The following is a 14,459-nucleotide window of genomic DNA, read 5'->3' as shown; positions in this document are numbered from 1 at the left end:
TGGATTGTCTTCCACGTGACCTTGGCTGGCTTATTTTAGGATGGTAAGTCTAGTATAACTTGTTTCCAAGAAACCCCTGATAATGCCTGCAGTTCGCAGAGGGAACTATAAAAGGACTATAGAAATCACTGTGGTTTAGAAATCACTGTGGATTAAAGAAATGGAGAGTAATATAGTAGAAAGGGTTATATAGAATTGAGTTCAAATACTGGTCCTCCATCTTATTAACTGAAGTACATCTGGGCAGGTTACTTAAACACTTGAAGTCTCAACTTCCTCTTTTTAGAATGGGTGTAATAATATCCACTGCATGGATGCAGCACACTAATCATATGGTAGGTGCTCAGTGAATGTTTTTATTATTCCTTATCCCACTGCCCAAGCCTGCTTCATGGAGATAACTTACTAGGATTTCTAGCTTTCGTGTTCCTTCTTCCAGTTTTGAGTAGTTATGAAAACTCATCAGTCATTAGCATAACCACTTAAAGCCACTACTTTGCCTGGTTATATAGGAATTGTGGTTCATTTAGGTGAGGCATCCCTCATCTAAACAACTGGACAGCCAATGTTTATGAACCACATAATGTTTGGGATAGAGTGTTAAACTACAGGGATGGTGGGTACGGAAATGCATGTATAAGATAATGATAGAATCTACTTTATAGGGTTGTCACTAAGATTAGATGAGTTAGTGATGTATTGAAAGTGGTTAGAAGAGTGGCTGGGCCATAATAAGCACTGGAAAATGTTAGTTTTTGTCTATGTTTTTATGATCTCTGTTAAGACATTTAAAGAAGTACTTGCCATTTATTGTGATGAATTCTCCAATAAACATTTGTACAAATTGCTATGTACAGGGAGAGTGGGACATAAAAGATTGCACTGAAAAGCTTGTGCTACATTGAATTTTAAATGATGAAAAGAGGTCTTGCAGGCAGAGCAGGGGAGCAAAAGGGGTTCCCAGGCAAAAGAGAGATGCAATGTCCAGAGAAAGTGGCTCAAAGGTTGGGACAGTTGAGGTGAGAAATTATGGACTCTAGGGCATTTTTGTCTGAAAGAAAAAAACCTGAATGAGATAATGTATCATTTATATACATAGGCTCATTTATTTACCTTTACTCAGCTGTGTGTCTGCCATGTACTAGATATTGGGACACAGCCATTAACCAGATATTCATGATCTTCCCAAGTGGAGCTTAAAGTTAAGTGACAATGTGTACATTGAATGAGGAGTTCCAATACTGTGGCAGATGAGCTATGAGAGGGAAGCAGAGCACTAAAGGAATATATGTGATTATTTCTATTTGAGAGAAGAGGCAAGAATTGAGGATTCCCTAGTTTTACATTAATTTTTATAGCATTGAATTATGCCATTTTAAAACAAATTCAGAAAAAAAACCTTTATATATTTTATCTATTTTTAGTAGGTATTTATTTTTTTATTTTAGTATTACTTTATCAGTCATGTATTTTAAATTATTTTATTATGTTATGTTATTTTGTTTAAATTATTATATTTCTTATTATTTTACTATCTATGAAAGTAATTTTTGAAAAAAGATTTTAATAATATTAAAAACATATGCATATATTTATATTATATTGAAATATACACTATATAATTCATTTTTTAATCTTCATATTAAAATATTTTGATAACAAAATTAATTCTTCCTTGAGGTTATGAGTAATTATTTTGTTTTAATTTTTGTATTCATAGATATATTAAGATACTTTCTCATGAGGTAATTGTCCAGGAAGGCAATAACATTTGAAAGAAAACCAACAATGAAAACTTGATATAGTGATTTTTTTATTCAGAACACACCTGAACTAAACGCTCATGATTTTAACTATAAGTTCTTACAAAAGAAGCTTTTGATTCCTGTCTCTGTCCTCTAACAGAAAATGTTATCCATCTTATAATTCACTATTTTATCAAAAAATTGTTATACCCACAGTCTCTTTTCTCTTAAGTAGTAAATACTGAAGAAAGGGGCCCTTATTTCCATGTTAAGTTGTTTTTTTGTTTTGTTTTGTTTTGTTTTGTTTCAGAATAACTCACTTTATCCAGGAATTTAGACTTTTGTCTCCCTTATATTGTATTAAGTGGTAACAAAAAGGTTAAAATATTGCATCTAATCATTTGCTTGTCATTTATTTACTACTGTGATATGCAAGGCACAGTATGGAAAAAAGGGGCTAAAGACTGGATTCAACCCCCCAATAGGCCAGATAGAATGTGCCTATGACAGCTGTAATAAATATAGATGGTTTTGAATATGACAAGATGACTGACTTCTTTTAAAACTGAAATTGGGAGTTTACACTAAATAGCATTTATTCTTCATTTGGAAGACTGGCCGAGCACAAAGGAAAGTGTTACATTCCTGAGAGCTGTCCGTGTATCTGGAAAGATTGGGAGTACCTCTCAGGAGAAGTGATTTCTACACCATGTTATACCTGGTAAAGAGATTCATTTATTTGACAAAAATTTTCCTAATCAATTGTATTAGCTTCGATTATCTTGTATTTATTTAATGTGACTGACTTCAGCAAAAACCAAATCAAGCCTGAGTAAATAAGATTTTTAAAAGCATTCAGGCATTGTTGGAGAGTTACTGTCTGTAGGGGGATCATACCATTTAGTTTGTTCAACCCAGAGGAAAAGTGTGAAATATGATGATTTGAAAATTTAATAGGAAAAACATCTCCAGTTTATAAGAAAGTAATAAATATTCCAAAGCGAAGGTCACAATAAAAGGAATGTCTTCTGTTTGTAAATAAGCCAAAAGATTACCATAAATTAAAATAGAAATATAATTTTCTTAAAATGTGGATAAAAATTCTAAGCATGTGAACAAAATCATGTCTAATGTACAGTACTTAAATTGACTCAAGTATAAGAGATGGCACTGATGGTCTTTCGGCTACCTGCATGCCTATGTTTAAAGTTTTATTCCATCATCTGTTTTCAGTGTGACCTAGGTACAATTTCTAGGCTTGGTTGTGGTGTCTGATAATTTATTTAAACAAAGTGGTAAATACATACCTAATTTGTCAGAGTAATAAATGTTATCAGAATGAATTGGCAATGTTTATAAGGACTTAGTTCAGTGAATGTCCTTGAATACAAACCTTCCAATGTTTATATCACTTGAAAAACAATAATTAGAGCCACGTTTCTTAAAAAGGTAACTGATGTTATTTTCTAATAGTGTTTGTCGACGAGGCATGTTCAATTGCACATATTTTCCATGCCCAGCGGTGTGCACAATATATGGGGACCGGCATTATCATTCTTTTGATGGACTGGAATATGACTATATTGGTGATTGCCAGGTATTTTTGATAAAGGTATGTCATGATTACTTATGCTTTTATTTGCAACCATGTAAAGATATAAGAAGTCAAGTATGCTAGGCCATGGTATCTCAAATCCCTATGTCATTAATAAAACCTATAAAACCTATAAAAGTTAAACAATTATAAACTAATTTCCTAGTCTTATAAATATTATTTATAAGCGATGGGCCAATTCTTAAACTTTTTGTGCCTCTGTTTCCTCATTTGTAAAATGAGGATAATAATTATACCTATCTCCAGGGTTCTTAGGATTAAATGAGATAAACATATGTAAAATTCTCAGATAGTGCTTGATGCATAGCTGCTTCTCAATAAATGTCAACTGTTTTTTATTTGTTGGCTTAGTTTGGTGAATGAATACAAATATAAGACATTAGATCCTGCATTGGACTATGTATTGTTTACGGTTCTTGCAGTCAAAATATATTATTCTTAACTCTAGATGTGCTATTTTAAGGATATGTTTTTGTAAAGGCTGGGCTTTGTATAGTTGATAAACTCCTTAAAATTTCTCGTATCTTTAATGTATTTGGGTATTCTGTATACCCAAATATTATTTAGATATCACTGATCCCAGAACTAAAATTTTAAATGAAAAATGTAAGCTTTGGAAAGCAATTACACAAAAATAACCAACACGACAGCTTTTCCTCCAGCAAGGTAACCTGTGATTATCTTGAAAGCATGTTTCTTTTTTTTTCCTGGCTTTTAGATTATTTGTGTGTGATCCTGTTCTCTAAGCATATGTCAAGAAAGTATACACATTCTTATTTTGTATGTTTGATTAAATAAGAAAATGAACAGTAAAATCTATAGACTTCCAAAGTTAAACAAAACTTCAGCTTATGTTTTAAATTATTGAATTTTCCTTTTGGTACTATTCTAAGCCTTCTTTGTGAACAATTTTAAGTTTCTTATAGAATGAATCCCTAGGAATGAATTCAGCAGTCAGATAATTATAGATGATGACAACTTGCCTATAAGGTTTTTGTTTTATTTAGTCTTGTGCTGTTTTGAAAGGCACCATGATGCTTATTCCTTCTACAAGTATTTGTCCTCTTAGGACAAGCCTTGTTTAGCAAACAATTTTACATTAGAATTTTCTCATCCCCTGAAATTTAGGTTGTAAATTGAGAAGGTTGGAAACATACATAACCATTTAGAGATCTGAATACATAAAATGGTACCTCTTTCTCATCAAGTGTCAGACTGATTTTGTACCAAATCCTCATTTTTCTTGATACTTAGGTGCCTCTGATACTCCTGTAAGTTCCCTCCTCTGATGTTCTGGATATTATGCAATTTAAGTCCTTCAATGTCTCTTCTGGTTTATTTCTTTGTTTCTTTTCTTTTCTTTTCTTTTCTTTTTGCATAAACCCTGACCTTAGATGACTGAGCTGGCTACTTCAGGGCAAAGATCAAGCCTTTGTCATCATTTCACCAGCACACACCACAGTGCTGGGAACAGTTATTTAATCAATGTTGACTGAACTCTTCTTTTCTGTTCTTGTTCTTGACTTTCTGCTTTTTTTCTCCTAAATACTTGGTGTGTTCATGCACAATTTTAGCCACCCCTTCAGGCTCATGAGTTCCAAACAGACATGTACAGCTTTTTTAAAAAGATTTTTTATTGGGGAATTGGGGGAGGGGAAGTGTTGGGGAATTGGGGAAGGGGACCAGTCAAGTTGTTGTTCTTCAATCTTCGTTGTGGAGGGCGCCAGTCGCCATCTGGCTTCCCGATGGGCAGCTCGTGGCCTCCAAGCTCAAGGTGCCGAGTTCAGTCTTAGTTGTGGGTGGGCATAGCCACCATCCCATGCAGAAGTTGAACCAGCAGCCTTGTTGTTAAGAGTGCATGCTCTATCCGCTGAGCAATCCAGGTGGCAGCTCAGCTCAAAGTGACAAGTTCAGTCTTAGTTGTGGGTAAGCGTAGCACACCATGGAACAGGCAGTCTTGTTCTTAGGAGCACGTGCTCTCACAAGCTAAGCCATCCTGCCATCTGTTGGCAGCTCAGCTCAGGCGCAGCATCACTGGCCCACATGGGAATTGAACCAGTGGCCCTGTTGCTCAGAGCTCGTGCTCTTTAGCCAACTCTTAACCAACTGAGCCTAGGCCGGCCCGACATGTACAGCTCTGACCCTCAACTTCTACTCTGTCATTCCAACTCAAGTATATCTCCACCATAATACATTTTTCATTCTATTAATCTTTCTGCGACTCACACTATTATCATGCCATTGCTTTTTAAGAACTACAGTGACTCTCAATTACTGTCTCCATACAATCAAAATGCCTTATGAGGTCTTTCAAGGGTCTTCGTTAGCTCCATCCCTCCTCTACGTCTTTTCTCAGGGTATTTTCTGTATCTGATTGCCTCTCCATCCTCAAAGTAATATTTCCAGTTTACATTTACCCGTTTTGTTCTCACATCCTATTATATTTATAGTCATCATGTCAAAAGTAAGCAGCTCCTTATATTCTGATTATTTTGTATTTGCTCAACTAGGTTGTGTATCATTTTACGTCAGATCTATGTGCTACAATTCTTTTGGGGTTCTCATAGGGATTAGCACAATTCTGATAGCACTGTAAGAGCTGAAAAATTACCTGTTCAATTTTTAACAGTCTCTACTAGAAGGCAGAAACCACAAGTTTACACTTAATTAGTAATCTAATATTTGCTGTAAACAGATATACATGCCTTCAATATGAAGTATGTAGAGCAATGCTTTTTAAACTTTCGTGTGCATGCACATAATATGAAGATTTTGTAAAGTACAGATTCTGAATCCTTGGGTTTGGAGCAGGATGTTAGATTCTGCAATTTTTAACAAGCAGCTCTGACGCTCCATTCCAGGGCCCCCTCTTAGAATAGCAAGGATGTAGAGCATTTTCTTCTTTAAAAAACTGAATTTAATTATTTTTGAAAATTTCCTCTTATTCTCAATAGTAAACTTTAAGTCACATCCAGGAAAAGGAAAGCATTGTTGACAATATCATATCAAACATGACATGTTTCTGTTGGATGTATCATTAACGTTAGTTGAAGGTGCTTTTTATGGTATCATTTTAAGTAGTAAAACAAAAATTTTCCCATCTTTATTTTCATTTTGTATATGAAAAAATATTGTTTAAAAATACTTACTAAAAGAATTTAAAACATTGTCGACATATCACCATCTTTGCAGACATTTTCCATTATGTGACAATGATCTGTGCTTATGCATTATCGTTTCATTCATTTAATAAACACATTTTTATGGCCTATTTATTGTTAACTAAGACATGCCTATTCTATATACTCTGTATTAGAACAGATTTCTCCAAGAAAATTCTAAAGTTTTGAAGACAGTGATCATGCTTTCCATTTCTTTTTTTTCCTACCCAAATAAATTAGCAAGATGTTGGGTGTTTGGTGAACTCTTAAGAACTAATTATTTGATCTGTATGTTCTGCCTGGCTTTTCCTTAACACATTGTTTGCCTTCCTAGTAGAGAAATAATAGTATTTACCACTGTATTTTCAAGTGATGATTGTTCATAAAACATTTCAAGTAAAATATTTGTCTCAAGTCTGGTTCCTGGCAAAATGAAAATATATTCTTGTGTTTGGTGCTGATTGATTGTAGCAGTCTCTTTCTATTAGTGCTGCAATGTAGCAGTACCATTCCATTTAGCAGGCAAGAGCCATTAACGTTTGGCATTTTGGCTTTATAAACTTGATTTCCTATCATTGCTTTAATTTGCCACTATATCCTTCTGTTAAAATGAATACATCATGTTCAATTTCAAGTTTTAATGAGGTATGTCTGCCTGTATATAAGAAGACATGTCACAGGAAACATTCTTCCAATCTTTTAGTAACCAATGAAATTTGGATCTCTAATTTAATATCTGGATTAAAATTTATCATTATGGTTCATGTAGTAAGATTAGGACATGAAGAATATTAAAAGTCTAAATTTTTGACTTCTAGACTTGATGTACCTTTTTGTCTGCCAAAGCAGAAGTGCTCTTTTTTTTTTTTATAATGTTCTTTAAGAAAGAAGGTATGTTTAAAATAATAGACTTCAAAACTTAACTTTTATTGAATTTAATTTGGTAACCAAAGAAAAGAAAACTTACTATTAATAATTAATTAGGATTATACTCAAAAATTATTTATTAGATCATAATGGGCATTTTTACTAAAATTAATGAAACTAGAACTAGTTAGGATAGTTTAACCAGCATATAATTGACAAACCAAGAAGTATTTTATTTGACCATGGAGCAGGGAATTATTTCATACCAAAGATAAATTAGTGATTGACCAAGGCAATCTAATTTCATGTCTTTAAATATTATCATGCCAGATAGTACATTTTTTAGTGCTTGGGTTTTTTTCTGTTCGATTTTTTCTTCAGTAGTATATATTTTACTGAATAAAAGTTACTCCCCATGAAATAGAAATGTTTTCTACCTTCTAGAAGTTATAAAGGAGATGATGGAATTAATAAAATAAAAATTAAATGTATGCTAGGTAATATAAATAAATAAAAAGGAAATTGTAGAATTAAGGAACAAACTGAAGCTCTAAAAACATTATAGAATTGATAATATGTATTTCTTTAAAAAAATGATGTATATACTACTTATCTTGCCTACCTTCCCTTCCACTGGCCATCCTTAAAGGTGACTAGCAAAGCTGTTTCTCCTTAAAAAAAATTTTTGATATTTTTTGACTGGCTTCCTATTTATCATATTTATCAACTGATTCTCTCCAAAACTTTTTTTTTTCCTAGGTTAGTCCCATGGAAGAGAAACTACTTTAAAACTATCTTAAAGTTTTAGACTAGGAGATAGGCAGCCACTTTAAACTTTTCTCCAGATAAAAATCACTTACATGTATTAACCATCTTCAAGCCAATCATCTTGGTTCCCTAAAATGAGATTCCTAAAGTGGTTTGTCTTCCAGCTGCATGTGTGTTAGCAAACTTGGGAGCTACCCAGGTGAAATCTGAAACGGGCCCCTGTACACAAAGAGCAAAGAAAGACTAAAGAAAATCAGGCCATTCCAGGTTGGTAGGAGGCAGTTTTAATAAGCAAGGGAGCTTATATATAAGGCTTATCTTGGGCGGTCGTAACTCAAGTAGATCTCTACACCTTCTTGCCAGAATCTTAAAAGCTTATATAGAGGCTTTAACTGGGTTCAGTCACTTACAGCAGTGATGGTCTCAGCAACACATTGCTCTCTCAACTCTGAGTCCTTGAAAACTGCTTCTTTCACTGTGGGAACGGTGGGCAGAATGTACAATCCAAGCACAGGGGAAGGGGGTGAGGAGCCTGTGATTGTCCGGGTCCAGCTCAGGAGTACACCACCCAGCAGGTAGGTCCTCTCCATGCCCTCCTTTAACAGTGCAGTTTTTACATATCTTGTTTGTATGACAAACATACTGAAGACAAAAGGATCAGAGGCAATAAAACAATTTGGACTTTTACTGATATTTAGTATAATATATGTTGTCTATATTAGAGTGGATATTTTCATCCCAAATCAGTTCTTTATAGTTTTCTAAGCATTTCTATATCAGGAAAACCAGAACCAGAACCAGAATTTAAAATTGAATTATATGATAAAATCTAAAATAAATTACCCTCCAATTCTGATACTTAATGTTTTCAGAGTTGAAATGGAAATGAATCTATATTCATTTTATTTAATTTTTAGAATTATCTGAGCAAAACTTTGTAGAAGGCTTTGGAATATTTATTTAATCTATTTGAGTAAGAAGATAAATATCTTGGAGTTTATTGAATTCCATCTTTAATTGCCCTTTCAGGAAACAAGTGTTTAAATAATTCTCTACTTTATCCATGTAAGCTAATTGTTAAATATTATATCTTTGTTGGAAATTTTAGGCAAAATGGTTGTGATCTTTTATCCATAAGATTCATCTCCATTATTAATCTTAGATATTAAGATTCGTATTTATTTTGTATTGTAATAATTTACATATTTAGATAATAGACCCTATGTATTAAAACCTTCTAAAACATTTCCCTAGCACTTTGGCATAGATTTTCCAGTAATTATTTTTATACTTTTCTATTTTTTGAAATTAGTTTATCAGTTAAATAGTTAAGTCTACACTCTATGCCTCTATGCTACAAGCTGTTAAGAGGACAACAATGAAGGCATTACCTTTAGCCTCAATTGTTTTACATTTGGGGGAGTCATTAATAAACAAGAAGCTAAAAGACAGGGCCAAATGAAAGCTCTGTTGTGGGAATGTAACTGATTTTGACTACAGAAGCAGTTAACAGGAAAGTTCCATAGAAGGGGGAGGCATTGGTACTGATGTATTTCACCCCCTATAGCCCACCTCATTATTATCATATTTTGAAGCAGATTTCCTTTGCAGTGAAGCACCTCAGGGTGGTTTTCCTTCCCAGTGACATTCTGGTTAAGTGTTTGCTGTTTCAGGAAAAAAACAGTAGAGGGGGTGGGTGCTGTGGTAATTTGTGTGTAAAACCCTAAGGGAAAAAAACATCCCAAGGAAATCCTTGAACAGGATAAATGTGACAACTGAAGGGCGTTTTTCCTCCCGGGTAGTAGGAATTCATGGATGCTCTGATGTCATTCATGCAGCTCAGACAGTCTCTGTGAATGCCCTACTCTCTGCTTCCTCATGCTTGCTTGTATAACTCTCTTTTCTCTCTGTGTGTGTTTTTTCTTCTCTATCTTTACTTCAGTTTGATCATTGTTTCTGCTTCCTCATATTTTAAGCTTGCTCTCAGCAGTTCAGCATCCACTTTACCGTCTATTTTCTCTATGTCCATTCACCCTCAGATCTTACTACAAAAACTTTTTTTTAAAACCACTATTTTCTGGTTCAAATGTGGGAGATAATCTAATTGGCTAGAGTTGTTTATTTCTTGCCATCATTAAAGTTTGTTGGCTCATAAATGAGTGTAATGCTTTGGGTCCATCAGCTGTGGTACATAAAACATGGCTGCCTATGGCGACTGTATCAGCAGGGACTTTGTGTGGGGTAGTTACTCTTAAAAGGCTGGGGCTATGACAGGTGCACAGACTGAGATGTCAAGTAAAATAATATAGTACCTTGAGAGGTGCTGACATTTTAGGTTTCAGAATCACTTGGGAGAATGTTCTTCATCAATTGTTTTCAGTACCTAAGAATAAAGGGTTTGAGGAATCCTAGGGGCACACTGATGTTGACTTTATTCCTTTAGCTTTGTAATCAGGCTTACTATGTTGCTTAGCAACTCTGTGGCATTATTTCCAAACCTAATATAACTTGAAATACATTAGAAATGGAAACTGTAGAAATGTGATTCTTAGGAATTGATATTGTTTTGTTACTGTCAACATAACATGTTATTACAAGACAGACCACACAATATATAATAGAATATTTCTTGGATTTTCTGAGTTAACATAAAGAATACAGATATAACATCGATGCACTTTAGTTAAAAGTAATAGAAATGTAATGGTAATAGAAAGCGTTTCAGTCAGCTTTTTACATCCCTTAATCTAAATAACTATTCCCAAGAGGAAGAGCAAAACGAAACCACCCTAAATTATGTATTTTTTTCTTTTTTGAAAATCATTCATAAAGGCAGAAAAGTGTGGCGGTATATTTTGAGTAGTACAATGCCATAATCATCTTAATGACCCTTACTGATCTCCTTTTCAAAATTTGGGCAATGCTTTGCAAAAGAATTGTAAGGAAGCAAAAGCTCTCAGTTCCTATGAAGGAAGGAAAAATAAGTAACAGAGGGATATGTTTTCTGTCAACTCCATTCATTGAAAACCTATCCTCCAGGCACTATTCTATAGTAATTACAATAAGACGGGAAGGATTTCAACAAACCAAGAGATATAGTGAGCTAGTGTTCGTATTGCTGGTGACATGAAAAACTGAGTGTGGAGAATTTGCATCAAGGCTGATATGATTTCCAAACATTTAAAGATTTTTCTCACTTTGAAAATAAGCACTGACTCATATGTCTAAAAATAAAAATATTCGGGAAATGTTGTAAATTCTTCAAAATTGGGTATTGAGTCCAAAGAAAAATGTCGCTTTTCCCTGACGAAATTTTCACCTTCCCCAAGTTAGGGGAGGATCTCTTAGAGAAGTGTGGCTTTTAACTTTTGGGGGGATCGGGGCCTCTTAAAAAATTTGATGAAAACCATGGACATTCTTCCTAGGAAAATACAGATACTCAAAAATGGCATTTTATAATGAATTTCCAGGGTCTGTAGGCCTACAGAAGCCCATGTATGAGACTGGGATAAAAAATTAGAAACCCTGATCCTAGACAGCTTATTCTTAGTGGATGGAGTGGGGAGTGGCTGATGGGAGGTGAGAGTAAGGTCAGAGGTGAGGGCATTAGATTTAGAGTGTGTGGGGCTATATAATATTCTCTCAAACTAAGGATTCCTTGTAAACTACAATTGACTTTTCTCATCAATCACTGCTAGACCCTTCCTAACTTCTCTATAAGTGGCATAAAAAAAAATTAGAACTCTGTCTCTGCCCTTATTTAGCTAAGTTAATCTTTCTTAACTTCTGTTTCCTGATCTGTAAAATGAAGATAATACTTAATTCAAAAAGCATCATAATAATTAAGTGAGATAACATATGTAAAGTTCAAAGGAAGCCCTGAAATGATATATATTATTTTATTTACCAACATGTGCCAACGTTTTGTATCAGTTTTGATTTAACTTGTAGGCAAATAATTATTTAGCCAGAAAACCCCTTAAGATGAAACGAAGATGTTGTCTAAAATGAAAATATGTATTTTAAAATTTCTGTAAGTGACATGTCCTTTTGGGTACTAATTGAAAAAAAAAACTAATGGACAGATTTGAGCTATAATAATAAAATAGAAAATAAAGCTTTGTTAGAAAAAAAATTAACTGAAGATATTAAATGTTTAAAGATTGAACTATCTTGGTATATTTTTATAAAATTCTCATTATCGATCAAAATTATCTTTATTTTAGAGGCAAATTGTATTTCAGTTTCAATACACACCATTGTAAATCTTGGTCTTCTTTAATATTTGTTAATAAAAAATAGCTAAAAATTGTATATGTTATACATTTGTATTAATATAATATTATTGACATTTCAGAGTGCAGATGATTCAGATATATCTGTCATTACCCAGAACAAGAAATGCTTTGACAACGATATTGTGTGTTCTAAAAGTGTTTTGATTTCAGCTGGGGACACTGAAATTTACCTGAATGATACTCCTTACAAAGAGGTTAGTAAATTTTTAATTTTAGGATCATTTTAACTTGTCCTGAGGATACTGACAGTAAAATAGAAAGCATTTGGGGTACTTTTCTCTGTAAGTAGTTACTAGATTCAGATATGTTTTTCTTGGTCATTTTGTGTGGCTTCTGTCATTCATACTTGACTTGTCCACTTTGTTTATACTCTAATTCTCCATATTCTAATTTTGTCATCTTTTCTTCATTCCCATGGTTATCATTCAGGTCCTCGCAACAGTCACCTGTTACCTGGAGTATATTTTAACATAATCCAAACTAGACTCTTGGTTTCCACTCTTAGTTCCTCTCCTCTAATCCATTCTGCCACACTGCAGCCAGGGTGGTTTTTTTAAAAGGAAATCTAGTCCCTTGTCAGTCTAGTGCTTCAAAACTTTCCAGTGACTTCCCATCGCCCTTACAAGGCCTCACCAATCTGGCCCTTGCAACTCTCCTGCCTCACCTCTCATTTCTTTCTGCTTCAAGTCCATGTTACAGAAGTTGGTGCTTTTATCAGTTCTACAAATGCTCTTTCTCTCACCTCTGTTTCTCATGAAAGTCATTGCCCCTACCGGGATCAACCTTTCCATTTATCTTGTTCTAACTCGATAAGTCTCATATTTGATCTCCTTCAGGGATCTCCTCCTCATGCCCTCAAGCACCCTGTTAGGACATGCATCACACTTTAGTGAAATTACTAGTATGGCTGTCTTCTTCTCCATTTAGTTAGTTGTGTGAGAATTGGAACCATTGTCTCCCTTGTTTATTCTTGCATTCTTGAGCCTGCCCAATTTGAAAGAATGAATAAATTTCTTTCATTCATGTATTCATTCATTCATTCATTCATAATGTCTACTATGTACCAAAGTCTGCATTAATTATTGAGACTACAATGGTGAAAAGACACTGTGCTTGTCTTTAAGGAACTTACACTCAGGTGAGGAATATATTCAAGTGAGTAAGGATGTGTAGTGCGATGTGCTAGGGCAAGACTGTGTACAGGGTGGTATGGAAACCCCTGGGAGGAAGACCTAAACCAACCTTGTTTAGGGTAGTTATTAAGAACATAGACTTTGGAGTCAGTCAACACTCACTTGGAGCCTCTGTTCTATCACCTGCTAGCTGCGTCACTCTAGGAAAGTTGCAGCTTTCCCATGTGTAAATTTGGGGTGTTTATAAAATCAACTTCTTAAGTTCACACGTGGATTAAATGAAATAATGGATTTCAGGAAATGGCTCTCCTCCTCTCCTTCATGTTCTTTATTTTTGAAGGTTCCAAAGTCATGCTCTGGATGAAACCATTTGAACTCAGCCTTAAAGGATGAGTAGGTATTAGCCAGGTGAAGAGAGGGAGTAGAAAAGCATTCAATACAGAGGAATTGTCGTGTTGGAAGAAATAAGTTGAAAAATAAAATGGCATGTTTGAAGAGCTCTAAGTGGTTTAGTTTGGTTGAAGTATATGGGGATAGTAGAAGGAGGGGAATGGTGAAGGGATTCAGGGAGAAGTATCCAGACTGACTTTAATGCAGGGGACACGGGGCAGGAGCAGTAGACAAGAAGGCTGGTCTCAGATCATGGAGGCTCTTGAATAGTGTGAGAGATTTGAACTTATTTTACAAGTTAGAAATTTTGGAGTTGAGAAGTGACGTGATCTGACATATGGCCTTTATTTTTTTATTTCTTATTTATTTATTTTTTATTGGGGAGTTGGGAGAAGGGGAACAGACAAGTTGCTGTCCTTTTGTTCTTCAGTCTAGTTGTGGAGGACACTGCAGCAGGGGCTGCAGCGTACACCATCGTGGCG

The 14,459-nt window shown here is 34.5% G+C and overlaps 1 protein-coding gene across 1 annotated transcript in view; it reads left to right on the top strand.

Annotated features, from left to right (window-relative positions):
- OTOGL (otogelin like) overlaps positions 1-14,459 on the top strand; it is a gene marked incomplete at its 3' end in the record, with an annotated part of 117,429 nt that overhangs the window by 53,484 nt on the left and 49,486 nt on the right. The window contains exons 24-26 of the mRNA XM_019630438.1: positions 2,359-2,466; positions 3,219-3,357; positions 12,514-12,648. Of these exons, the coding sequence (XP_019485983.1) occupies positions 2,359-2,466; positions 3,219-3,357; positions 12,514-12,648 (382 nt within the window). The remainder of the gene's footprint in view (positions 1-2,358; positions 2,467-3,218; positions 3,358-12,513; positions 12,649-14,459) is intronic.

The sequence above is a fragment of the Hipposideros armiger genome, unplaced genomic scaffold (assembly GCF_001890085.2).
Source record: "Hipposideros armiger isolate ML-2016 unplaced genomic scaffold, ASM189008v1 scaffold_913, whole genome shotgun sequence".
NCBI classification, from domain to species: domain Eukaryota; kingdom Metazoa; phylum Chordata; class Mammalia; order Chiroptera; family Hipposideridae; genus Hipposideros; species Hipposideros armiger.
This window is presented reverse-complemented; position numbering and strand designations above follow the sequence as displayed.